Source organism: Notothenia rossii, assembly GCF_949606895.1.
Source record: "Notothenia rossii genome assembly, chromosome: 11".
Lineage (NCBI taxonomy): Eukaryota > Metazoa > Chordata > Actinopteri > Perciformes > Nototheniidae > Notothenia > Notothenia rossii.
In genome coordinates, this window is record NC_136910.1 from 42,895,765 (window position 1) to 42,921,195 (window position 25,431).

The 25,431-nt window shown below is 39.9% G+C and overlaps 2 protein-coding genes and 1 long non-coding RNA gene across 5 annotated transcripts in view; 2 read left to right on the forward strand and 1 right to left on the reverse strand.

Moving 5' to 3' along the window:
* The window catches only part of glis3 (GLIS family zinc finger 3), a 13,379-nt gene extending 8,612 nt beyond the window's left edge, over positions 1-4,767 (forward strand). For both annotated transcript variants that reach the window (XM_079657476.1, XM_079657477.1), the window contains exons 7-11: positions 921-1,050; positions 1,259-1,328; positions 3,616-3,752; positions 4,225-4,396; positions 4,638-4,767. In XM_079657476.1, the coding sequence (XP_079513602.1) occupies positions 921-1,050; positions 1,259-1,328; positions 3,616-3,752; positions 4,225-4,396; positions 4,638-4,644 (516 nt within the window). In that variant the 3' untranslated portion in view covers positions 4,645-4,767. The remainder of the gene's footprint in view (positions 1-920; positions 1,051-1,258; positions 1,329-3,615; positions 3,753-4,224; positions 4,397-4,637) is intronic.
* Positions 1-9,474, reverse strand: part of LOC307023865 — a 25,537-nt gene extending 16,063 nt beyond the window's left edge. Inside the window, exons 1-2 of the long non-coding RNA XR_013803788.1 lie at positions 8,388-9,474; positions 4,636-4,734 (exon numbers count right to left, since the gene is read on the reverse strand). This is a non-coding gene — a long non-coding RNA (uncharacterized lncRNA). The remainder of the gene's footprint in view (positions 1-4,635; positions 4,735-8,387) is intronic.
* Positions 7,894-25,394, forward strand: rfx3 (regulatory factor X, 3 (influences HLA class II expression)). Of its 2 annotated transcripts, none has more exons than XM_079657478.1 (17): positions 7,894-8,045; positions 12,933-13,045; positions 13,744-13,832; positions 14,851-15,109; positions 16,431-16,505; positions 16,772-16,953; positions 17,099-17,218; positions 17,368-17,492; positions 17,584-17,699; positions 18,475-18,590; positions 18,743-18,897; positions 18,986-19,083; positions 19,305-19,454; positions 19,596-19,804; positions 19,885-20,038; positions 20,476-20,518; positions 20,606-25,394. In XM_079657478.1, the coding sequence occupies exons 2-17, from the start codon at positions 12,938-12,940 to the stop codon at positions 20,905-20,907; spliced, it is 2,301 nt and encodes a 766-aa protein (XP_079513604.1). In that variant the 5' UTR covers positions 7,894-8,045; positions 12,933-12,937; the 3' UTR covers positions 20,908-25,394. The 2 variants fall into 2 exon arrangements, with proteins under 2 accessions (XP_079513604.1, XP_079513605.1); XM_079657479.1 differs by having other exon boundaries at positions 14,854-15,109.
* Positions 25,395-25,431: the final 37 nt, after the last annotated feature.

Here is a 25,431-nt window from a genome sequence, read left to right on the forward strand (position 1 = left end):
GAAACATCGCACTTAATACAGCACTTAACTTTAATAATGTGTAAGCTTTCGGCTGTACATAAACTGGATTGTAAAAGGCAAAAGCAGGCTCTATGTGGAGAAATCTCGTTAGCGATACAGTAATTGCAAGTTAACTCCATCATTGCCTAAACAACAACCACACACAAAAGAAAAGCTACACTAACAGGTTTTTTCCTTGTGCTGTAATTCTTCTTAATTAGCTGTCAGTATGGAACATTAAACACTCGTGATCTCCACCCCTCTCTGTCTAACTCAGAAAATGTAATTTATTTAAACTTTCATTAACATCCAGGTTTACACAAGAAAAATACATCCACTTAAGCTGAGACTGACGGAGCCAGGTCATAAGAAAACACAAATAATGATGTTGATTTTCATTTCTTCTCCTGTTTTCAAACCCTTTAGTTTACAGAGTGACCTCATAGAAAAGTTTCCCAATGTACCGCTGCAGTTAACATTTTTGCATGTGTGTGAGAGATGTATGCCCTTACTGAGGGGGATGTCACTGTAGAAAAAGAAGGTGGGTGGTTACTAAAAAAAAAGTGACATTTTACAAAGTCTCCCACATGCAAAACTTCTTTAATCTAAAACTCATAAAAAGGTTTATAGTAATTGTGATTTAATTGATGCTTCTGAGGATAGAGTGCATGATAGTTTTGCTTACCAAAACCAATGTAAGACTGTGTATAGCTTACTGTGTAACAACCCTCATAATCTTAATTAGCTATATCTCATCTTGTCTGTAAATAGTGTTTTTTAGCGCTATAATTAAGATAATCAAAATGTTACTATTTATTCTAATAAATCCAATATATGCAAACTGTTTACTGTACATATAAAGATATACAGTGCAAAGCATAAAAAATGCTTTATTTTATGTTTATGCTTCATGTCTCTAGATGAAATCCACTGCTGATGGGGCTCAGGACTCGCTGATAGACTGTTTAACCATTCACCCTCTGCAGCCGAGCCTTTCTCCTCTGGCAAGCATAGACTCCTCCCCTGGCGTACCCCTTGAATCATATTCTGGTATGTCCTGGATCTTTGTATGTTTGATATACAACTAATCTCTAATCTGCGTGAATCTGTGCTGTCCTGTTTTTCATTATTACCCTGTTGCTGTTAAACTACTGAATTTCCCCTCGGGATTAATAAAGTTCCATCTTATCTTAGATACTTAAGTATATCCCCCTGCAACCATTATGTTTAGGGTGTGTAACTCATTTCTGTTCCTCAGCTGCTGCACAGGGACAAGACTCCAGCAATCCCCACCTGGCTTTACTGTGCTCTTTACAAGATACATACAGGTACTGAAGATTTTTGTGTCATTGTGTCGGGTTTCATTACGAAAAATATTGTTTAAAATTCTAAATCTGTTCCTCAATTTATTCATACGACGACAAAATTCACCAAAAGTGTCCACATACCCATTCATTCAAGCAACAAGACGTAGCATTTTTGGCATAAATCCTTTTTGAAATACGGTGGAATAAGAACGTCAGCGTTACTCAGCGAGCCAACTGGTGTTTTCTTTTGATTTTTTTATCCCAATTGGCGCAGTAAGAACTTTAACCATGACTGATTCAAATGAAATCTCCCTTTTGATGATCTGAAACAATCAAGTTAAACATTAGTTGTCATGGCTTCAAGACTATAAGCTCATAATTAGAATGGTCAGTTTAAAGAAAGCACTATTTTGTACCCTGATCAAATAGTCTAAAGATTTTCTCTTTTTTTTCATTTGTGTGTGTAGAGGCTTTACAGATTGGGGATGGCCAGCAACACATTTCTATTGTCAATCCATAGTAAAAAAACATCCTTCCATCTATACTTCAAAGGCCATGATAAAGTATGTCTGTCTCTCTGAGCAGTCACATGCTCACGGCTCCTCACTGCTTGTGATTGTTCTCATATCAGCAGTAGGTCGGAGCATTCGCTGCAGGACTCTGAGGAGACAATTGGGAGGCGAGAGCAGACCATGACTTGGCTCATTGGTCTTGACCGCCAGTATTAATGGATGCTATAGCCACCGACAAGAGCGGCTAAAGAATTCAATAAGTGAAACATAAAATCAAAAAAATACCATTTAGGGTCCGGTGGGAGAAGAGAAACCCTGTAATTACTTCTTTTTTTTAGAAGTTAAATCGATTGTAAAATCTTTGTTGCCATTTTCAGTCAAATTCCCAGGGATTCCTTTGGATCCCCATTCAGTCCTTTCATATTGTCAGAAAACTCTTGTTCCTTTTGTATCCTTGTTATTGGCAAGTAGACACATTTACTTGGCCAAACCTAACGGCAGGGGTCTCAGCTTGCATGGCCACAGAACAATATTAAATGCACTAACTTAATCCTCTTGATTTAACAATGAGTTACCTGAATGTGAAAGTAATGTCTTTGATTTACTTGTGTTTCTTTTATTAATAAAGGAAAACAAATGTATTGTATTGTTAAGCTCCTATACCATCCCATACAACATAGACAATCTGTGAAATTAAAAGAGTGTTCCTATTACAGACAAGTACACTGAAACAGGAGCAGTTTCAATTCATTATGAACAAATCACAAGCATGGTGCAAGACAGAGTAGTGAGCTAGGAATAGTCTATACTACATCATAAAGTGCCTCTAGAGTGCCTCTGTTACTACTTATTTCAATTGCAAAGTAAAGAGAATCAATATTGTGGTCATGAACTCAATAAGTGAAAGATTTAGATGGTGCATGTTGTTCAGTTCTCTGCAGGAACTATATATCTTATTTTTAGAAGCAAAACCATACATCGGCATTTAAATATAAACTCAAAGCAGAACAAATGAGCCGCGCGGGAAGCCACTATGCTAAGGAGTTAATGTTGAGGAATCCATGAAAGCCGTTTTTCCATCCTCATTACATGGATGTGGAAATGCTTTCTGCTCCTCCATGTCCTGTTGGGCATCTCAATTTCATTATTCAAGCTTGTGAAGGATTGTCTAAGGACTTCACAGAAGATGAAAGGTGTATCTAGTGGGAACAAATGCTGAAGTCTATGTCAAATTAACACAGACTGTGTGAAGCTGTCACCTTGTCAATACTTCATGATGGATTCATTAATGGTTTATTTGCTGGATAATTGGTTAACATGCCTTTGTGTGGAACTATGGAAAACATGGATGTGGACAAAGAGAGTTGTTTGTTAAAGAGCAATGTTAGCCTTAATATCTAATCTAAGTATGATAAAAAGCAGTGAAACAGATTTTGATATTGGATGTCTTTGATTTCTACAGGAAGTGGTTTAAAATTATATATATATAGAATACAAATGATAGCCTTCACGGTTGATGGTTTCAAATAAGTTGATGTCCTTACATCTTTATACAAACTGCATAATACTGTCTTTATATTCTTTAAGGAAAACATGAATTAAATAATTACATTACATTTTCTACATTCTCAATTTAAAACACGTTTGGAAGTCCTTACTATACAATGATGTTCCTGTATGGTTCATGCAAATAATTAATAATACTTTGTTTTATTTTGACTAACAAGAACATACAGTATGTTGGCCTTTCCCTAATTCCACCTGTGGAATATTTAATTCAGTCTGAAATATTTCAGGTTTGTTGATCCCTCCCCCCACCAGCTCCTCCCCAGAGAGCAGTGTGGGCCACATCCTCCCACTGGGACCTCCCTGCAGAACAACAGAGATCTGAAGCAGCCCAGCCAGTCTCCTGATCTGGCACATCACAACCCAGGTACTCATAGTTTAACATCAGTGTATTCCTAATTGTGTCAAATAATTCTAAATACAATTGTGAAAAAGGGAAGGTAATTCAAAAAAGTTGTGCAAGTCTTACATCTGAATCGCAAATATCCGAACAGTTTTTCTCACATGCATATTAACCATGCAGTAAATCCTTGTATGTAGCAGGTGGCTGGTGTTTTTCCTTGTTAGACAGAATCAGGCAACCCTACTCTATGTAGCTTTAAATAGATATCACCTCTTTACTTTACGGACTTGACAGCCAACGTGATGATAACAAGGCGCTCATCAATAAAGCATAACAGTTTAAACTGCTGAGATAAATACATGTTTAAACATAAACGGTGGCTCCATTAACAAACAAAGCCTTTTCTAATGCAATGTTTCATTTAAGGACTAAAATGCTTTAGACTTTTTCTTAAAATGTGGATAAAGAAGTGCAGCTTTTCTCATTTAACCTGCAGGGCTCTCAGGGCAGATTAAGATGCTATATTCTCCTCAACAATACGGTGGGATCACAGCACAGACCAGCTCGAGTCACCCGATGCAAGTTGATGCCTTTGGTGACAGCATCGCTCCAGCAGTCAATAATCCCAGTGGGATGGCCACTACAAACAGCTCTTTCCTGCATTACAGGTAATGAAAATACAGCCAAATAAAATCACTCAAAGAAAAGCACTTATTGCCATCGGGTTTCACAACACCTGCTTTGCAAACGTGTGTGCGTGTGCGTGTGCGTGTGTGTGCGCGTGTGTGTGTGTGTGTGTGTGTGTGTGTGTGTGTGTGTGTGTGTGTGTGTGTGTGTGTGTGTGTGTGTGTGTGTGTGTGTGTGTGTGTGTGTGTGTGTGTGTGTGTGTGTGTGTGTGTGTATCTACAGGTTTTGATGTCCACAGTCCAGCACAAGATGTGGTTCCGTATCAAGAATTGCATGGAGGGGATTTCTTCAGTGTGGCAGACCACTGCAGCCAGCTCTCCTGCATCAACACAGAGGGATGATGTTACTTAAATCTATTTATATGTTACTTTTGCACTATTTTGTGTCCCTGTTCCATTTAAGTCACACGACGGTCAATAGTAAGAACACTTAAGATGATGCCACAACTTGGCGGTAGCTTCATTTAGTTTAATAAAGGGATCTTTGATTGATGGATTGATTGAAAGCAATCTAAGATGCTGCTCCCTGGGTTTCTCTGGGAACTGATTCTTTTGTCTCTTCTCTAAATGTACTATCTGACTCAACACTCATAATCAATGTATTCTAATGACTAATCCTACAAGATTTTAATGTTAACTTTCTCAGTTTGTATACAACTTGGGTATAACTATGTTCATTTAGTAAGTAATTATACATCTACAGTAGAGTACATATCTACATCGTCAAAAATGTAACAATGCATTTGAAGCAAAGTATGCCAGGGATCTTTTATTAAGGTTTTTCTTAGAACCATTGCTTTGTAACTATAGTAACAAGACAGCCTTACCATTTCACTGTAATGTTCATAGACGTAACCTGTTGTTTTAGGATCATACTGTTATATGCTTTGATTGGTCTTGTGTGTGCCATGAGGCGTGTTTCTGTTGGTGACCACTCTAGTGAGTTATTTACAGCAAATTACTCTTAGGTCACATGCAGTTAACCCTATCTGATTGAAGGGCATAGTGCTGTCCAAAAATAACAACATGGCAATGGCCAAAAAACTATTGAAAATTAGAAACATGAGACTTAAAAATGATAGCCAACAAACCAATGGGTGACCGTGTGTTCAGGGTGACTATGTCCACTTCTGTGTGTATATAATCTATAATAGAGCCTTCTTTGTTTGTTTATTTAAAGTAAATCAACTTCAACAACTTGACATCTCCTTGGATTACCAGCAATACATCTGCTAAGTATAAAGTAAATTTGATGAATGGTTCTTTAGACATGCAAAGGGACATTTCCACAGACAGACCGATCGACATTCTCTGCTTTATAGTTGGACTAAACTGTAGATGGACTAAAATATGCAAAAAAGTTATTTAGCATTTGGATACATTTGAAATGGATCAATAAAGTAATTCATTGGTACCCTTGTTTGTCAAATATCATACATTGTGTTTCTCAGTGATATGACAATGCACCAAATGGTTGTGGATTACTACATCTTAGTCTATTAAATGTTTTCAAGGTCAGCACACAGATCATTTACAAGGTCACAATTCCAACACACAAAAGCATCTTTCAATTGATGAAGACTTGCTCAACAGCTTAATTGCTGCCTTTAGAAAGAGTGTTGATCTGTTAAAAGCAAGGCCAATGACATATTGATATATATGTAGCTGTCAAAAAGAATGCAACAAGATTGTGTGGGTTCCTAAAAAAATTTCTCTTCTATTATGAGATTTAAAAAAAACATTTAACAATTAATTCAGTATCTTTTTATAGATTCAGTATCTCTATCTCTGTTTGCTTTAAACAAACCAAGACACAAAACAAAGCAACTTCTTTGTGATAGCAATCTCAATCCTGAAGGCAATAAGCTTATGCAAATAACTCAAATAAATAGAAACCATTGCTATATATTAACTATATGTAAAGCAAGAAGGCTTCCAATAATCTTAGCAGTATTTTTTTGTCCTTATTGTAAATTGAAAGGACAAATTATTTTAGTTGAAAAATAATTATTTTAGCAAAAGAGTGTCAGCTGCTAGTTGCCTAGCAACAACAACAGCTTTTCCAAAGCATCTGTTTAGTACTGCTAACCAACAAAAGTGCTGCAGAGTGGACACAGGTGGTTGGTAAGGCTCTGTATGAAGAAGTAAGCTTCTTAATAAAGATGGCTTTCTTTGGTCACGGTTCCCAAATTAGAAGTGTTGCATGTCTGTAGTTGTAGTGGTGAGTTTGCTTTATATAAAAACTTCAGAGATACTACAGTCATTGTTTAAACATCCACCCTTTTTTCTTAAACAATCAACACGTTTTGACACAAAAATAAACATTTGTCTACACCAAAATGCAGAAAGACCCAGATTGGGAATCAAACTAGGAAGAATTCATTTGAGTTCAAAAGCCTTGAGGCATTCGTTAACACACTTAAGTAACACTAACAATAACAACATTTAGGAGGGGTTAACTTCCCAATAACAAAGTAGGACAGTAAGAATTATAGCAAAATGCAACATGACGCAGAATGGTATTCACCCTTAGCCTATCCAGCCATCTGGCATTGTAAATATAGGCACTGCCTGTACTTTGTGGTTACAAATTCACACACAACTGATGGGATAAGGCAATCATTCTATGACCTTTTTTTGTATTATATAGCACCAGTTTCATCCCCATTTTTTCTTTAACCTTTTGCCATTTACTTTATTCTTCTCGATAATGTGGGAAGTCATACAAATAGATCTCTTTTATTTGGACAAAATTCTATGTTGTTTAGCTCTCAAATCACTCTTTTTTTAGGATGCTACCAAACATTTGAATATATATAGGCTATATATATATATATATATATATATATATATATATATATATATATATATATATATATATATTCTTATGATTATTCTATTTTGCTTTGTATTTAATAATTTGGTAGTAGGTGAAATTAAAATGAATGCTAAGAGATCTGGTAAACTGACTTCTTTGTTACAATTGCTTTAGGAGCATATTTTGCTAGTTCCCTAGTATGCAAATTACATAAATAAGGAGATTTAAACAGATAAACCTAACCTTCTCCTCAATTTGGCGAACATGAAACTACATTTGACATCCTTGAAAGATCACAATACAAGCAAATAATTTCAGCAAATAATTAAAGTGAAGCACAAGCAATACTCTAAATATATGCAAAGGCCTATAAATATGAAAATAAAATCATTCATATACTATAACCAAATTATGATGGTCATGGATCACGTTATGGTGCTTATAATACTTGTATTCTTTCGTGTGGATAAAATGACTCAGACTAACCGATTATTAAAAGTCTCTAAATAAATAAGACCTAGCGCTAAGGCTCGGGTAGAATAACCATCCTCGTAATATATTCCCATTATACTAAACATATGTATTTCGTTGTGATTTAATATCCGTAAAACTGTATTAAGTGCGCTTTAATCTCCTCCCACCTGCCTGGTTAGGGTGCGCGCTCCCGGTGAGTTTTATAGCAACTGTTGCCCAGTGAGGCAGCGCCATAGTCACCGTAGTCCTGGCGACTGTAACCCACCAACAACAACCTCTCGCTCCATCATTACCACCTCCTCCACCATCCTCATCTTCATCAACCAGTCCACAGCTCAGGTTTGTATACATGTTATACTATTATTAGCTTTAAATCAAGTCCTTTCTCGCTTCATGGGATAATTGCATGGGGGAGATTTGAATGCTGTAGTTTATGTTTTGTCTGCTGCTGAATGAAGGCTCGGTAGATAGCTCGGGTAGTTTGCTAGCGAGGGTGTTTCTTTGTGACGTGGTAGCCTGCTTGCTAACGTTGCCTGTAGATACCCACAGCTGTGAGAGGTCCTGCTCGCTAGCTCCTGCTAGCTATGTTCTCTCAATTGTTGATGTTGGCTCAAACTGACCTAAACGTTAGTCTGTGTGGTAGAAAACGGGTTTCCATGTAACTTATTTGCTTAAACTTACCATGCTGGGTGGTAGCGTAGGTCTGGGCTAGTCACTGATGCTAGCTGGTCAGCTGGAGCAGGAGCAGGTGTCTGTTGTTGCTAGGTTGCTAACGCCAGCGTTGCCCTTTTACAATGCCTGTTGGTATCCCATTTTTGGCTAATGTTACGGTGATATTGCAAGTGTATGTTGTTAAATCTTGTTGGTGTTATAACATCAATAACGTCGACCAGCAAATGAAAGTGCTGTAAGCTAGCTTTCCATACACTAACTGCTATTGACAATAGCTAAGCCATTACTTTCCCTTTTGTCTTAGGGAGCAAGAAAGCTTCGCTAGCTCTCCGTCTGCCCTCTTTGTGGCATCAGATGGCTACGATAAGCTAACCTGATAACACAAGGCTAATTTTCGCATTAGTCAGGTTTGAGGAAAAACGCCTGCCTTTATAAAAAACATTAAATACCTCAATGTTACTCCCCGTTTTTACCGAATCATTTCGTTATTCTGCATTTCACATTCTGTACCTCGGCTGGTAACGAGAAGCTGTATCTGCATTGGATTTTTTGTTATTGACAAACTATTTAATTATTACATTTTATATTTTCAGTGTGTGTGTATTGGTGTCCATGTTTATTTCTGGGTGCGCAAAAAAGGAAAGGAGTGTACTCAATCCAGCATGACACTGTCTGGAGGGAGGACATGTTTACTGTAGAGATATTATTATTATTTTTTGCCAGATTTATTTTAGGCTAATTTACTTCGGGTAAAAGAAACAATTCGACTACATTTCAATCAAAAATGGCTGTTTTTCCTGTTACTCACTATAAAATAGTAAACATTAGAATCAGAAGTCAGAATCAAAAATATGTGTATTGCATTGAATCAGAAGCAGGTTCTGATAAAAGCCAATAAGCAGCCATATTTTGTATTCTTATTTCTGATGTTTATTTGTAGGTAAACACATACAAGGAATTTGCCTCGGTGCATATGGTGCACACATAAACATAGTGACATATAAATTGTAGGAAACAGGACCAACAAATAAAACAACAATTATAAAAACTTTTAGGATTCCTCAATCCTGTGTGTGTGTGTGTGTGTGTGTGTGTGTGTGTGTGTGTGTGTGTGTGTGTGTGTGTGTGTGTGTGTGTGTGTGTGTGTGTGTGTGTGTGTGTGTGTGTGTGTGTGTGTGTGTGTGTGTGTGTGTGTGTGTGTGTGTGTGTGTGTGTGTGTGTGTGTGTGTGTGTGTGTGTGTGTGTGTGTGTGTGTGTGTGTGTGTGTGTGTGTGTGTGTGTGTGTGTGTGTGATGACAGACGACAGACAGACAGGTGCATCTTTAGTAGTGGTGAGACTCCTGATCATCTAGGCCTTTCTGTATGTTTCTTTCACACACAGTAAATACAATTTGATTGTCCTTAGAATATAGTTGTGGGGTATTTGTATCGTCAAACAATTGTATCAAGTTGGATCAGAAATACCACCCATACAATTTCTAACATATACTGTAGGTAAACCCTTAAATATTGTTAACGTATTAATTAATTGGTACACATGCAACCCAAAATAGGTCATGTACAGACACCCCTCACAACACACACACAGATAACAGGATGTGGGGAACTGCTAGTTATCAGATCACGTTACCACTTACCTGTAGTCCAGCAGTGCAAAAATAGCATGCCACCTGCTGCCTGGATCCTGTTACATTTCCAATCACTTAAAGAGGGGCTGATTAATTCAATTATTCACTCATCCATTTTCATGGCTTAGCAGAATACAGCATGTTTGGTTTGTTATTTTCCCCAGCCTGCCAGCTATAATGTATATTGTTGATGAAAGAAGAGAGGTCCTTGTTTGTTCTTCCCATAACCCACATCTGGCAATAACAGCTTGGACCTACTTTGTAACCTAGGTCAGGCCACTTCCAGAAATGTTGACATTTGACTTTTTCTTCTTGTCCTGTAATATAAAAAAAGATTAAACATGAAAAACTTCACTTTTGTATTGGGAGCTCAATTAAAGGTCCTATATTACTGCAATGTCTTCAACAGCAAAATCAGCTGTCCTTATGAGTCACTGACAGTTTGTTTTTACAACCTGAAAGCTTAACTCTTAAACAAACACAGCACTTTGCATACCTCCCCCACGTCAGTTCCCAATTACATCTCCCCCACCTGTTTTCCTGGTGTGTGTGTGTGTGTGTGTGTGTGTGTGTGTGTGTGTGTGTGTGTGTGTGTGTGTGTGTGTGTGTGTGTGTGTGTGTGTGTGTGTGTGTGTGTGTGTGTGTGTGTGTGTGTGTGTGTGTGTGTGTGTGTGTGTGTGTGTGTGTGTGTGTGTGTGTGTGTGTGTGTGTGTGTGTGTGTGTGTGTGTGTGTGTGTGTGTGTGTGTGTGTGTGTGTGTGTGTGTGTGTGTGTGGATTTTGTGTAAGGTTTACTTTTCGACCTGGTACCCCAGCTCCTATTTCTGAATTTGGTCTATCACACTACACCTTCATAATGCATGATCATTAGAAAAGCAAATTATGGTTCTGTGTTTTTATCTGCGACTGTGAACCTTGCACCTTTTTTATGTTGCTTGTAATGTTTGCAGACGAATAGAGGGGGGGGGAATGCAGGGCAAAATGTTGCCCTCCTTGGTGGCTTTTGTTCCTCTGTGTCTTTGTAGGGCTTGCACTTGCTCAGTGGAGCACAGCATTTAAGTGGGCCACAAGGGAGTGCCTGAATGGTAAGGCAGGAGGTGTGTGTGTGTGTGTGTGTGTGTGTGTGTGTGTGTGTGTGTGTGTGTGTGTGTGTGTGTGTGTGTGTGTGTGTGTGTGTGTGTGTGTGTGTGTGTGTGTGTGTGTGTGTGTGTGTGTGTGTGTGTGTGTGTGTGTGTGTGTGTGTGTGTGTGTGTGTGTGTGTGTGTGTGTGTGTGTGTGTGTGTGTGTGTGTGTGTGTGTGTGTGTGTGTGTGTGTGTGTGTGTGTGTGGGTGGGCAAAAAGAGTGTGTTGTGATGCAGGGGCTTTTTGCCTCGATGAGGTGGGCTCAGTTGGGGCCATGCACTTTAGCTTAACACTGTGGAATATACATCAAGTCTACAGTCTGCTCTCTTTAAAAGTATTTTCTTCTTAGCATGGGCTGACGGTTTAATGTGTTGTTTGACATTTAACCACAGGATCGTAATTTTGCTGAATTGATTGTCATGATTGTCATAATTTACAGTATCTTGTCAAAATCGCACAATATGAACATTTGAACCGGATAGTAGTATTTTTGTCTCCACAACGAGACTTTAGTGTTACAGTGATGGTATATTCTCATTTCCCCTCCCTAAGGTGTTACAAAAAGTCATGTTGGAACAAGTGGCTTTGTGTTGATGGATCTCAGAGCCTCTGTATGTAAAAGAAAAATGCAGATGCTGCCTTGCTGTGTCTCACGGGCTCAGTGCGGTGGAAAAGACTGACTCAGCAAGTCAAACTTTGAGGTTAATCACCCCAACACGAACAAGAGTGATAGCCTTCTTCCCGAGAAAAAGGCCGGTATGATATTGAAGATAAGGGGAAGGGGCAGGCTGTCCCTGGAGAAATTTGAGGCTGTTAGGAGACCCAGCTTAATTAACCAAGAGAGGCTTGTTTGTGGAAACTGTGATGTGGAGGAGGCGGCCTTTCCCTGGAAGGAATGGGTGATGGTAGCCTTGCTATTATTAACTCACAAACACAGGTCCACCATTGGTGTCTCGTCACACTCTTATCCATCAAAACAGTTTACTTAAGCTTTAGTTAGTAAGTCTTTTATTACTAGTAATGAGGTAACTTCCATATGTTTTTAGGGAACTTTTCTTAGATCCGGGCCTTCTTATCTCAACTAACGTTTAACCTGTAGCAGTGGGAACTGAGGGAAGCAGCATCTATTTGGAGTTTGTTAAATATTAACTTGTTTTATGGCTGTGAACATGGAGACAAGACCATGTGTCACTGATGCATGAGGCTCTTAGTACATTAAGTACCACAAAGCAGAAACAGGTGCCTGGGTAGAATCAGTGTTCAGCAGCTTGAGTAGCATTGAGTAAAACTTAAGTGATTCGTGGTAAAACATTACGCTTACCCTTATCTTTAGAGACCTTTTATGTGCTGCGCTAGGCTAACCAAATCATGATGATGATTATTAGAATAGTTTTCCTCTATACAAAGCATTTGTCGTGTACTATTGTAGATGCACCACTACCTGTTTGTTATTAAAGCAATATGTTTTAGACTTGTGTTAAGGGTAGGGTTTAAACTTAAGATATTAGAGTTTGATGTCATTTTATGACTATTTATTTAATAAGAGGGTGTAAAACAAAGTAATCCGTGCAGTCCTTTTTGTAGATTATAAATCAGTTTTTCAACAACAACCAGAAGAATACAACCCATATGTGTGAGTTTACTCTGTTTAAGTGAGTTATCGATGTTTGCTCAGTGATGCTGTAAGACTATTATGTTGTTAGTGGATCTAAAGTTGCTGTGCCAGTTAAACCGATATGTTGAGTGTTCTTTAATTGTGGCCATTATCTATGTACAGTAACACTGTGTTTTCTCTGTCTAATGTAGGCGCCATGCAGACCCCTGAAGCAGGCGCTGACTCCACCTCCACCGTCCCTCTTCAGACCACCGTGCCTGTCCAGCCTACAGGCTCCACACAGCAGGTGCCTGTCCAGCAACAGGTACATCCAGCCTGCTGTGTTTGTTCCTTTCTGGGGATTGCAGATGTGAAAGAAGTACTCAGATCTCGTACTTTAGTCAAAGTAGAAGTACCAGAGTATAGGAATACTCTATTACAAGTAATAGACCTGCAATCAAAATCTTACTCAAGTAAAAGAACAGAAATATTTGCTTTAAAATATACTTAACGTACCAAAAGTAAAAACACTCATTATGAAGATTGGCCCATTTCAGAATGATATATATTATATGCTTTGATCATAATTATTGATGCATTAATGTGTTTTTCACAGCTGGCAAGGGTGCAGCTAGTTGTAATGACTTTGTATACTGCAGGTTAGCTTGTGAATGTATTCCATGTGTAACTAAAGTCTTATTTAAGTGATTATTATATTTTATATCATTAATCCATATTTGCTGAGTAACTATTTAATAAATGTAGTGTAGTAAAGTGCAATATTTGCCTCTGAATTGTAGTGGAGTAGAAGTATAAAGTAGCAGAAAATGGAGATACTCATGTAAAGTACCTGCAAATTGTAAATATTGTACTTAAGTACAACAATTGTAACTTAAGTACAGTACTTAAGTAGATGTACTTAGTTACTTTACACCACTGAATATGTGTGTGCATGTCTATGGTTACATGTGCATGATGTGCCTTTACTAATGAATTTGCCACTCTTGCAATTTATCTTGCCAGGCCCAGAGTGTTCAACAGGTTCAGCATGTTTACCCAGCACAGGTGCAGTATGTGGAGGAAAACAGTGGCGTCTACACCAATGGCAACATGTGAGTCAGTCTCAGCTCAGACCCCTACACCACTCCACAAATATTAGCGCTACGTCTCTGCAGCCTGCTCTCAAGTCTCTTCAAACCAATCATTCATGTCACAAGCACATGATGTCGGTTGGAGTGCATTTGTGTTCTGTGTTCGTTTTTCTTTTATGAGGGGTCTGCAGTCGTGTGTTTGATTGTGCTCAGCCACCTGAACATGACCAGGAGTAGGCCTGTGTTGTAGGTGCTGATGCTACACCAGGGTCCCCAGTGTGTTTGTCCTACTGTGATACAAACAGGCTCACACGGCGGTGCATGTACAGACACGAACACGGATACTCTAGGTGACCTCAGCTGCTGGTAGAAACAGTCATGTAAGGGGCACCGCCAGGCTTAATGCTTAAAAAACAAAATAATACATACTCTAAAGAGCCAGACAAATGAGCCTCCTGAGCACCAGGCAAGTAAGGGTCATAATAATAATAATTTAAGCAATACAAAATATTTCATGATATTTTGAAAAACAAATCCATTAAAATTATAATATATTCTGGATTGTCCCAGTTGTGGCAAGCGTTTTGAGTGTACCTCCCTATAGACCTGATAGGTGTTTTGCAAAACTAAGAAACACTGATTTTGATGCAAGAAAAAAATTACTTAATTTGAGAGCCATAATAAATAGTTTTACTTATTTGGACCTCCTTTGTAACCTAGGGCAGGACATTTGACTTTTTCTTCTTGTTCTGTAATACAAAATAATTAAACATTAAAAACGTACCTTTTGTATTAGGAGCTCAATTAAAGGTCCTATTTTTGCTGCAATGTCTTCAACAGCTAAATCAGCTGTCCTTATGAGTCACTGATGTTTTTTTTTAGAAACACTCATTTTAAAAAAACAATGTTGATGCAAGAAAAAAAAATGTGATAGCCATGATAAAAATGTTACCTATTTTCCGAATTAATAATTATTCATATCCCTCACTATTATTTTTGGCACATTGACTGACCGCTAACCTCTCTTCTTTCTGAACAGAAGAACCTACTCGTACTCAGAGCCGCAGCTGTACAGCCAGAACAGTGGAGGAAGCTACTTCGACACACAGGGAAGTTCATCACAAGTGTCCACTGTGGTGACATCTCATGGCATGACCAACAATGGAGGAGGGGGCAATGGAGGGATGAGCATGAACCTGGCGGGGGGTCAGGTAATCAGCACCAGTCCTGGCTCTTACATCATGGACAACGCTGGACCCCACCCTGCCACCCAGACAGCAAGAGCTTCACCCGCCACTGTAAGTGCTAATCACTCAATAAATGGGCCGCTAGCCTATTTCTACCTGCCTGCTTTGATGATAGACAATCAGGGTTAGTGTATGTAGTGGGTCTAAACTCTAAACTTTCCCTGTTTAGACCCACACAGTTTTTATCTTGCCCAGACTCTCACTATCAAAATAGATGCTCTGTTTCTGTCATACTTTATTGATCTTTGCACTAGTTATCCAAACATCCAGGACACTAATCTCCACCAGTGTTCCTTATTTGAACTCAATATGTGTGTCATGCTTTAGTGTTTACAAATATATTGTCGCATTAAAAAGGGAAAACATTTATGTGCACCCCCTCTGATGTCGTGTTTTATCTCTGGCGATGCTCCTTTGCTGATATATGCACTGTGCAGCGTAGGCTGTGTCAGCTACTGCCAACAATATTCACATTTGAACCCTTAGTATTTAATATTCAAGATATGCAGGGCTTTGTTTCTATTACTAATTTCTATCTTTTAATAATGGAAAAGTAAGTAGGGATTCAAACCTGAGGCAGGTGTATTGATGAGGGGAAGACCCGCCCCCTCCTCACAAGAGGCCTGCATTGGACAAGGGGAGCATGCAGCACAAGAGCTGCTCCACTAGCTTTTCTTTTGTATAGTCCACCATAATGATGCTTTCTGGCATTAGTGTATCGGTGATACTCAGTTTTGAAACTCCAATAAGGGCTAGAAAGAAAATAAATGTGTTTTTTAATGTGTGCAAGTGGTGCTTGGTTGCTTTCTACTCTCATCGTTGTCCTGCCTTAGTGATGTTCTTGACAAGATAAATGGGCTGCTGAGGTATGATGTGGAATTCAACCCCATTTGTCTGCCAAATATTTTCACGTTTGTATGAAATCAAAATGCAATTTTTGCAATCTGAGATTCATCAAAAGCAGTAAAAACTGAGTACTGTAACACAATGCTGGGCTGTTTGTGAAAATCTGAATACCAAATTAGACTTCTCAACTTGGCACACTGCCTTTAGCCATTTGTAATGAAGTCTAGATTTTCTCCACACATGATTGTTGTTGAAGTGGATCTCTGCTAGTGGAATCTGAAGGACTTGTGTCTGTCAGTTATCAATAATAAATGTACTGATTTGAACCTCTGTCTCCGTTTCTCAACTAAGCAAAGATTGTCCTTACATGACAGGAAGTCCTGCTCTGCTTGGGTTTAGTGGTGCTTGCTTCGTGATCTCTTTATTTTTGCTAGTGGATACAAATGTGTCTATTCCTTTTTTTCTTGCTTTTGTTTTCATTTCCCCCCTCTTACATTTTGTTGTCCTGTGCTCCATGGTTTATCAGATTGAAATGGCGATTGAGACACTCCAAAAATCTGAGGGTTTATCCAGTCAGAGAAGCTCGCTGCTCAACAGCCATGTAAGTTGCTTTTTACGAATGCCTGCCCTCGCAATTCTTTTTTCTTTTACTTTCCTTCTCTCTTAACTCTGTAAACATTTCAGTTTGATGTGGTTCTTGCTGTTTTTGCTGAGATTTTAATTGTGACTTTTGTTTTAAACGCTGCTGTAGAAAAGCTTTTGCAGAAGTGTGATGAACCAACATTAGTCCGAGGTCTTTCCACAAAGTTAGCATGGACCAGAATGTGAATCTCTTTAGAAAAAAAACACACGTCTTTCCCCTTGTAGCTCCAGTGGCTGTTGGACAATTATGAGACAGCAGAGGGCGTAAGTCTACCACGCTCCACCCTCTACAATCACTATCTGCGCCACTGCCAGGAGCAGAAACTGGACCCTGTCAATGCAGCCTCTTTTGGCAAACTCATTCGCTCCATCTTCATGGGACTCCGTACAAGGCGCCTTGGGACAAGGTTAGCTCTCAAATGTTTCAATTTCTTAAGAAAAGTGTGAGATTTTCACCAGCTTTCACCCTCTTACTATTGTCATTCATCTAACCCTTAAGAGTCTCCTCCATCCATGCGTCATTGTGTGTTAATATTAGTTTTTTTCTTGCAGAGGGAACTCTAAATATCATTACTATGGTATACGTGTGAAACCGGACTCGCCACTCAATAGACTTCAAGAAGACATGCAGTATATGGCCCTCAGACAGCAGCCAGTCCAGCAGAAACAGAGGTACACAGGCAACTAGATAGATAGATAGATAGATAGATAGATAGATAGATACTTTATTGATCCCAACTTTGGAAATTCTTTAACTACGCACGCATACAGACCTTCAGTACTTACTTATGGATACTGATTTGTGAGCCATGTGGTTTCAGGTTCAAGCCGGTGCAGAAGTTTGATGGCTGCTCCGGGGAGAATTACACAGCTGGAGGCCAGCCCCAGCCTGGTGCAGAGGAGCAAACAGTCATCGCACAGAGTCAACACCACCAGCAGTTCTTAGGTCTGCAGCTTTCTATGTATCTGAAAAAAACACAAGATGCACTGAGAAATACTGAGCGTTATGCGAATTCATTTTGTCATTCCTCCCACAGATGCATCGCGGGCGCTCCCTGACTTTGTAGAGCTGGACGTTGGACAGAGCAATACCGAGAACATCAGCCCAGAGGATGTGAAAGCTCTCCAGTCCCTTTACAGAGAGCACTGTGAGGTGAGAGAAAGGGCAGATCTTTTAATAATCACTGATATGTCACTACAGCTCACTTTGGCGTATGAGTGTAATTCACAGGGGGTCTGTCCCTCTTCACAGCTCAAAGAAAGCTAAGTAATCCCTTTTCAATATTGCAGCATTGGTTGATGCAGCATCATCAATATGACTATGGTGGTGACTATACATTCATCTATTGATCTGCCTGGACTACCTGCATTTCACCACCCTCTAAATCTATAGCACTTCCACTTTTTCCCTGTATGTACATTCTGTCATTTGCTAATATGGATTATAACTGCACATTTACTAATTTAATTCTATTATCCTAAACCTATCTTTAATCAGGAATAAAACTGGTAAGATTTAACTTCTGAACAGCATTTTTACAAATCCCAAAAGACAAAACATTTTGGCTCTGGCTGGATTCTGAGCCTGGAAGCTTAAACAAAGGTCATATGTTTTTTTTGTGACAAAAATCCATAAATGCCAGCTGCTGGCATTTTGGAACAGGATTTCCTCTTCGTCTTATGAGGTTTTCAGTCACACCGGTCCTAATGTCAGGAAAACTAGGGATCAAGACATCCACAGGGGTCAGTTGACTTAAATTACCAAAAAGCTACACATTTCCTCACAAAGGCTGATTGAGGTGAATAGCCATTCAGATAGCTTGAGGATAATGTGGAGAGGTTTTGATTTGTTCATCACTAAAAATGCATTTGACAAGTAATCTGCATGAAAAAAAAAAAACATTCACTTTTGTCTGCTTTTGTTTCAGGCTATCCTGGATGTGGTCGTCAACCTGCAGTTCAGTCTAATTGAGAAGCTGTGGCAGACATTTTGGCGTTATTCTCCCCCTGACTCTGTAGAGGGGGAGACTATAACAGAAAACAGGTGAGGCTTGTTGACTCATATAATGTTGATTTTTATTTTTTCCTTGACGCCCCTTCGTTTTTTGCTAAAGGGAAATATTAACAAATCGAATCAACTTTAGGATAATCTGAACGTTTAAGGTTTTTTCTAAATCTGGTTTGTTCATTCTTCAGCAGCTTAAGTGAGATTGAAGCTCGGCTGCCCCACTCTCAGCTATTGGAACTGTGCAGAAACGAGGCTGTACTCAAATGGATGAGCACCTGTGACCATCTGATGTACCAGGCCCTTGTGGAGATCCTCATTCCTGATGTCCTGAGACCTATTCCCAGTGAGCCACTGTCATACACACCTCTCATTTTGTTTAGTTTTTTAGGAAATCACAATTGTAAGTAACAACTGTTTCTGTTTTTCTTCAGGTGCCTTGACTCAAGCCATTCGCAACTTTGCCAAAAGCTTGGAAGGTTGGCTCAATAATGCCATGAATGCCATTCCACAGAGAATGATCCAGACCAAGGTAGACTTTTTACAAAGATTACCTCTTGTGGAAGTGCTACCCATACTATCAGAGGAGTTCATATCTGAGCTTATGTGCTGAATAAAGGACGTTTTTGCAAATACAAATGAGAGCTCCAGCTCATTCAGGATTTTGTGCTGAACAAGTATTTGCCTGTGGACTGATTAAGTATTAGTTTACTTGCAGGAGTTAACATCTGGGCTTATGTGTGCTCTTCACAGATTGCCGCTGTTAGTGCCTTTGCGCAAACACTGCGCAGATACACATCTCTGAACCACCTGGCTCAGGCGGCACGTGCTGTTTTGCAAAACACATCCCAGATCAACCAGATGCTAAGTGATCTCAACCGTGTTGACTTTGCCAACGTACAGGTCAGAACAGATCTTTGTGTTTGAATATTCAACGCCAGTCCTTGTACCATACCATTCCGTCATTTTAATCAAAATAATGTGTTCTTTTATCTTCGATGTACAAGTGTTTACCTCGGGTCCTTTCTCTGTGTTGCTGTACAGGAGCAGGCATCGTGGGTGTGCCAGTGTGAGGAGGGGGTTGTTCAGCACTTGGAGCAGGACTTCAAGGCCACCCTGCAGCAGCAGAGCTCTCTGGAGCAGTGGGCGGCCTGGCTGGAGAATGTGGTCACTCAGGTGCTCAAGCCTTACGAGCACCGGAGCAGCTTCCCCAGGGCGGCTCGCCAGTTCCTGCTCAAGTGGTCCTTCTACAGGTCTGCAGAAAGAAAAAACATGCTGAATCTCGGTTTTGGAAAACACAAAATGCTCACAATGTTTTGTTGTGTCTCTGCAGTTCTATGGTGATCAGGGACCTGACCCTGCGCAGTGCTGCCAGCTTCGGTTCCTTCCACCTGATTCGCCTGCTGTACGACGAGTACATGTTTTACCTGGTGGAGCATCGCGTGGCACAAGCTACTGGAGAGACATTCATGGGTGTCATGGGAGAGGTACAACTGTGGCATCCTAACTTTGCAGAATTGTAGTGCCAAATTGATGCACCACAGTATATGATAGAAACATAGATGTGAAATATCACAAATAATCAACCCAGAGGAGATGTTTGCCTAAATGCAAAGAGATAAGATAAGATAGGACTTTATTTATCCCGAAGGAAATTGTTGTGCCAGAGTTACAAAGATACAATAAACACAGCAGCATAATAATAAATCTGTACACTAAAATAACTACAAGTAACATAGACGGTCAAATAATTAATGTAAAAAACGGTACAGTGACCAGCAGCATTGAGTAGTGCAAAAAAACGTAGTGGCAGATACTACATTGCATGTTATGCAATGTAGTATCTCTTCTAGACTAGAAATACACTACATGTGAATCCCTGATGGTGCCCAATAATAAAAATGGCTGTCCTTTTTTTTTTCAGTTTGACAGCCTCAACTCCTTGTCCCTGGCTAACATTGATAAAGGTATGTGACTAAATGTATCAAGCACATCGTGTGAGAAACGGTTGTCTAGGAAACGTTCTTTTAACCTCGTGCCTCTACACTCAATAGGGGATGTTTTCTCCTGTCCAGATGAGATGAGTGGGATGGACAGCGACTTAGACGACGACCCGGAGGAGAGCGGGGAACCTCTGGCCAAGCGAGAGAAGTCTGAGCACGAGGTGATCCAGGTGATCCAGGTGGGGGCGCTGGAGGACGGGTCCCACCCTGTGGTGGGGGTGGTCCAGCCGGGCGTCCTCCACTCGCTGCCCCAGCCCCCGCAGGACCACAGTGAGCACATCCTCACCCCCTCTGCCGCTACGCCCACCATCCGCCACTGCAGCGCCACGGGCAACACCTACGCCTCTGTCTGAGGGTCTAAGGGCGCGGCCATCTTTGTCTGGCCTTGTTTTTGCTATCTCACTCTCCACATATCTCCCCCCTCTGTAAGTCTAGATGTTTCCGTCTCTCTCATGCATTGTCTCTGTCTGCCCTTGTGTGGACACGCTCTCCTCGCCCTATCAGTGGGGGGGGGGTGCTGAAATGAGGAAGATGTGCTGTCCTGTGGATGTGGTGTCATCCCATAAGTCTGTGCTCTATCGCAATGCGGCAGCTGGCGGAGGACTAATTCGACCCGTTAAATGTCTCCTGTCTAGATATGACTTAATGCCTCTCAAGGTTTTGTCTTGAAGGGAAATCCAACTCTTTCTTACTACTGATGTCTCAGAGCTCAAATCCATGTCACTAGTCCCAGTGGAGCAGAGTCCTCCATTGACTCAAGACCTTCACCTGCTGTAAATAGTTATGCTGTACTTTCAATTAGTATTACCTAAAACTCATGGTGCTATCATTGTGTTTTCTTTTCTTTTAATTTCCATGAACCCCTCCTTATTCAGATTTATGTCCACATGCATTCCAACTGCTGCAAAACCGTTTGGCTGAACAAAATATTTTTAGTATTGTATGTAGCTAAAAACCAATGGAGGACTTTTCTTTTGTATGTATGGCGTTTGGGTAAAAAAGGATCATGAGACAGTTTTGTCTGTTGGAAAATGACATGGTAGCCACCCACCCACTGATAGATTTGAGTTACGGAAACCCTGAACGGAATACCTGTGCTGCTTCTTGTGTGTGTATATAGAAATGAGATTGAGGAGACCAGCTGTACAAAACCCACTTTCTCAACGCTAGCTTTTCTATGCACCCCGTGCAGAACGCTTGCCTTTCTTCATTTTAGATGCTCTGCAGTGTGGTTTACATAACCAGCAGTAATCTTAAAAAACAACCCGACTGGACATGTTCCCCTGTTATTTTACAGTTTGTCTTAAGGAAGTTTCTTCAATTCACAAAGGACCAAAAAAACAAACCAACACGAGGGAGCTGAGAGTGAGCCACTTGGGGCCACCTGAGAGCTGTTTCCTGTCCCACAGTGCCATGTTGCAGAGCAGAAGGAATGTCAGGGATTAAATGTACCTCGGCTTTATCATAGTGCCTTATCCTTAAATGCAGCTGTCCTTGTAGTCCTGACTGTGTGCTGCAGAGAGCCCACAGCCCCCCTCTGCATTGTCCCGGCCACACATTTTTGGCTTTCTGGTGACTCGTGGCTGGATTTGGGCCGGCTCGTCAGTGCTGAGACTGAGGGGTGCAGACTCACCTGTCGTTTCCTCTGGATCAGCTCCACGAAGCTTCTAACTTATCGCGGTTGTTTAGCCTTGCTCCTGCCCTCACTCTGCCCTCTTGACGCCTATTCTTGCATTAGCCTTTCGTTATCGGGTGTGTTTGTTTGTGTGGGATGCGTAGGTCTGCACTGTGTTTTTTAATGTACATGTGTATATACGCCTGTGTGTCTGCGTTCGTGTGTGTGTGTGTGTGTGTGTGTTGGAACACATCCATCAGTCACCCTACCTCAAACCAGTGGTGCCAGCCCTTTGACGCGTGCAGCAGTCACCAAACCTTATTGCACACACACCACTGTACTGCACAACTCTCAACGCGACAGAGAAAACACTGCATTTGCTTTTCTCTCACCTCTGATACATTCCATTTCCGTTTTTAGCCCGTCAAAAATAAATGCTTTCATCCCTTTGTTCCCTGTTTAAAGATCATCTTTGTACAGTGGACCAAAAGTAGATATTTTGTGATATTCAAAGAGATATATAGATATATATATGTATAGTATATATAATGATGATACACTACATATATTTGTTGCTTTATAGGTGATTGTTTCTTTTCGTAGCGCCTCTGTAATTAGCTCATAGACTGTGAAACGGCATGGGGACTCACTTGTGATTCATTAGACTACATCTATACTTGAACTGTTCTAGCATTCTACTGTATGTCGTGGAGATTATTGAGATTAATCCTCTGAATAGGGACATTTTGTTACTAAAAAGGATTTGTGTTTGGTCTGCCGGTTTCTCTGCAGAAATGTTTTATTTATTAATATTTATTGTGTTTTGGTTTAGATGCTTACCCGTTAAAACATATTTTAAAGGGTACTACTGATAATGAATCATACCACTGCAAACAGCAGACCTACTGTACAGGAGGACCAGATTTGTTTTTCTGTTCTTTTGTTTGTTTTTAAGGTTAAAAAAGAAAAAGGGTTGGCACTGTATGTTCTGTAATCACTTTCTGAAGGCTCCATCACTTGTCAAATGTTTTCTTTAGATATTAGATGATCTTTGCCATTTTTGTTATACTGTTCCTGTGTAAAGAAGCTAAGCAGTAAGTGTGGGTGGGGGGGGAAACACTGCACGTCAGAGAGGATTTTGGGTCAGCAGACTTTTGCAGGTATTTTGTTTGATAATGACACTTAGGGGACCTGAAGAGTAAATTCCTTCCTCATCGATTAAACCTACGGTACACATCTTATAGACTTACACCGAGTTTAGTGATTTTGAAATGTCTGGCTTACCAGATCTAAGAATTGAGCGCAAACAAATCATACTTTCCTCGGAGCAGTTTGAAAAGTCTGCAAGAAAAGGTCAATGAACTTTCAGTAGCTGAAAGTTGAACGCCCGAGGCATCAGTTCACGGCCATAAGGAACTCCTCCTGACTTTTGGTAATAAACTGCCAAGTTGCAGAGAAAAGTAATGAAAATGTCCAATATAAGAATGAATGCATACGAAAACGTAAGACTTAGAATAGCTCTTATACTTTCTCCAGAGCTGCTCATAAATCATAAATAACTGCAACTCCATACCCAAGAGCTCATTTGACCGACTCCAACATGCACTGAATATTTTGAGAATGACGTTATAAAGAAAATGAGGTTCAGTGTGCGACTTTAAATCTGAAATGATGTTGTAAATCTGGATAATGTGTTGCCGTTAGGAAGCGGAAGGTTTAGCAGGATACTTTTTCTTGCTTCAGGTTTTGACCTTTGTACCACTAAAGGATTTTTTTTCAAATAGGAATTTCAGCTCCCTTGTCATATACATAGAACTTGTATTATTTTGTGCCTGAAGTGAAAACGGCTTATAAAAAAGTTTCCTTTAAATCTTAATTGTGTGCTTTAGGATCATAAGTGCTTTCTGGTCTTGCACGACTACCATGTGCTGCTAGAAACGGTGGTGTTTTTTTTTTGTGTCATTTTTGTTTTCCCACTCTAGACTCTATGTGCCAGACAGTGATATTGTTGCTTTCTGCATCTCATGGTTAACACTGGACTGACGCTAATGCTGCCAACACAATTGTACTTTATTTCTCAGTGTCTTTGAAATCGAGAAGATTGTTTTTGTAACAGCTGTTTGCAAAGGAGCCTGTTTTGAACCAGAGAAAAAAAGAAAAAAAAAGCAGTTCCTTATTTGTCACGGGAGCGGGAGCGGAAGGATGCCTCTTCACCTGGACATAACGGCAGCTTCACTGACCCAGAGCAGACTCCAGTGCCTTTCTTTTCGCCCCGGCCACAGCAGATGGCCTGGGCGACTATTGGGTCTCTGGTGGGCTACAGATGGAGGCTATCAGCGCAGACATTTCATTACACAGGTGCTGCCACTGAGAAGACCCCAGGGAAGCATAAAGACCTGTCCTCAGACTATTTATTTACTGGATGTGACGCCACACATACACACACACACTAAGTAGTTTACACATGGTAGATTACCTGCAAACAGCTTTTTATTGTACAGAACTGAACAAGGAGAGCGACTGTAAGTAAAATGCTCTCCTATGACTCGTTTTTCTCATGATGGTGATTTCTTTTGTCAAATGATATTTTCTGAATGCTGTGACCTGTTTGAGATTTGTATTTGGATGTTTTCAAGTGCCATTTGACAGTCTAGTGAGTCGTGGCCATCTGTAGCACGCTCTAATGCAAGCACAAGCATTTGGCAGTGGCATTTGGGGAAAGTTTTCTTTTTTCATTCACCCTAGACAAACATATGTATATATCAAAAACTGAAAAAGGTATATTTATTTGTGTCTTAATTATTTGATTTGTTCTCTTGGTGAACATTTGATCAGATATGTTGGCTAAAGTGCTTTTGTGATTTCTTTTTCCTTTTTTTTTGGATAATGTATAGTATCTGATATAATATATACACACAAATTTAAATGTGACCTTCTTTTTGTGTGCCATTACGTTTTTCTTCTGAAATTGGCAAGCGAACCAATGCGTGTAGGGTGATTTGTATTGTGTATTTTACATAAAAAAACGAGGACAATTGGGGGACTTTTATATTTATAAAGACATTATCATTTAGTGTGTCGTATTGATGAATATAGAAACTATAAAAGACACATGTAGTTTGGTTTTCTGAATATTTCAGATCTCAGCTCAGGCTAGCTTCTTAGTGTTGTTTTCTTAAAGATTTGTGATTCGTCTTTGCAGTAATAAACGTTTTCTTGTTCAAAGTCAAGTGTCCTCTCACAATTTTAAACCCACACTTAT

Coding starts and splice junctions, on each gene's coding strand:
- rfx3 (XM_079657478.1), top strand. CDS start 12,938: ATGCAGACCCCTGAAGCAGGCGCTGACTCCACCTCCACCGTCCCTCTT. Junction 17,219..17,367: donor CCAGTCCAGCAGAAACAGAG/GTACACAGGCAA, acceptor ATGTGGTTTCAG/GTTCAAGCCGGTGCAGAAGT. Junction 20,519..20,605: donor CCTGGCTAACATTGATAAAG/GTATGTGACTAA, acceptor TACACTCAATAG/GGGATGTTTTCTCCTGTCCA.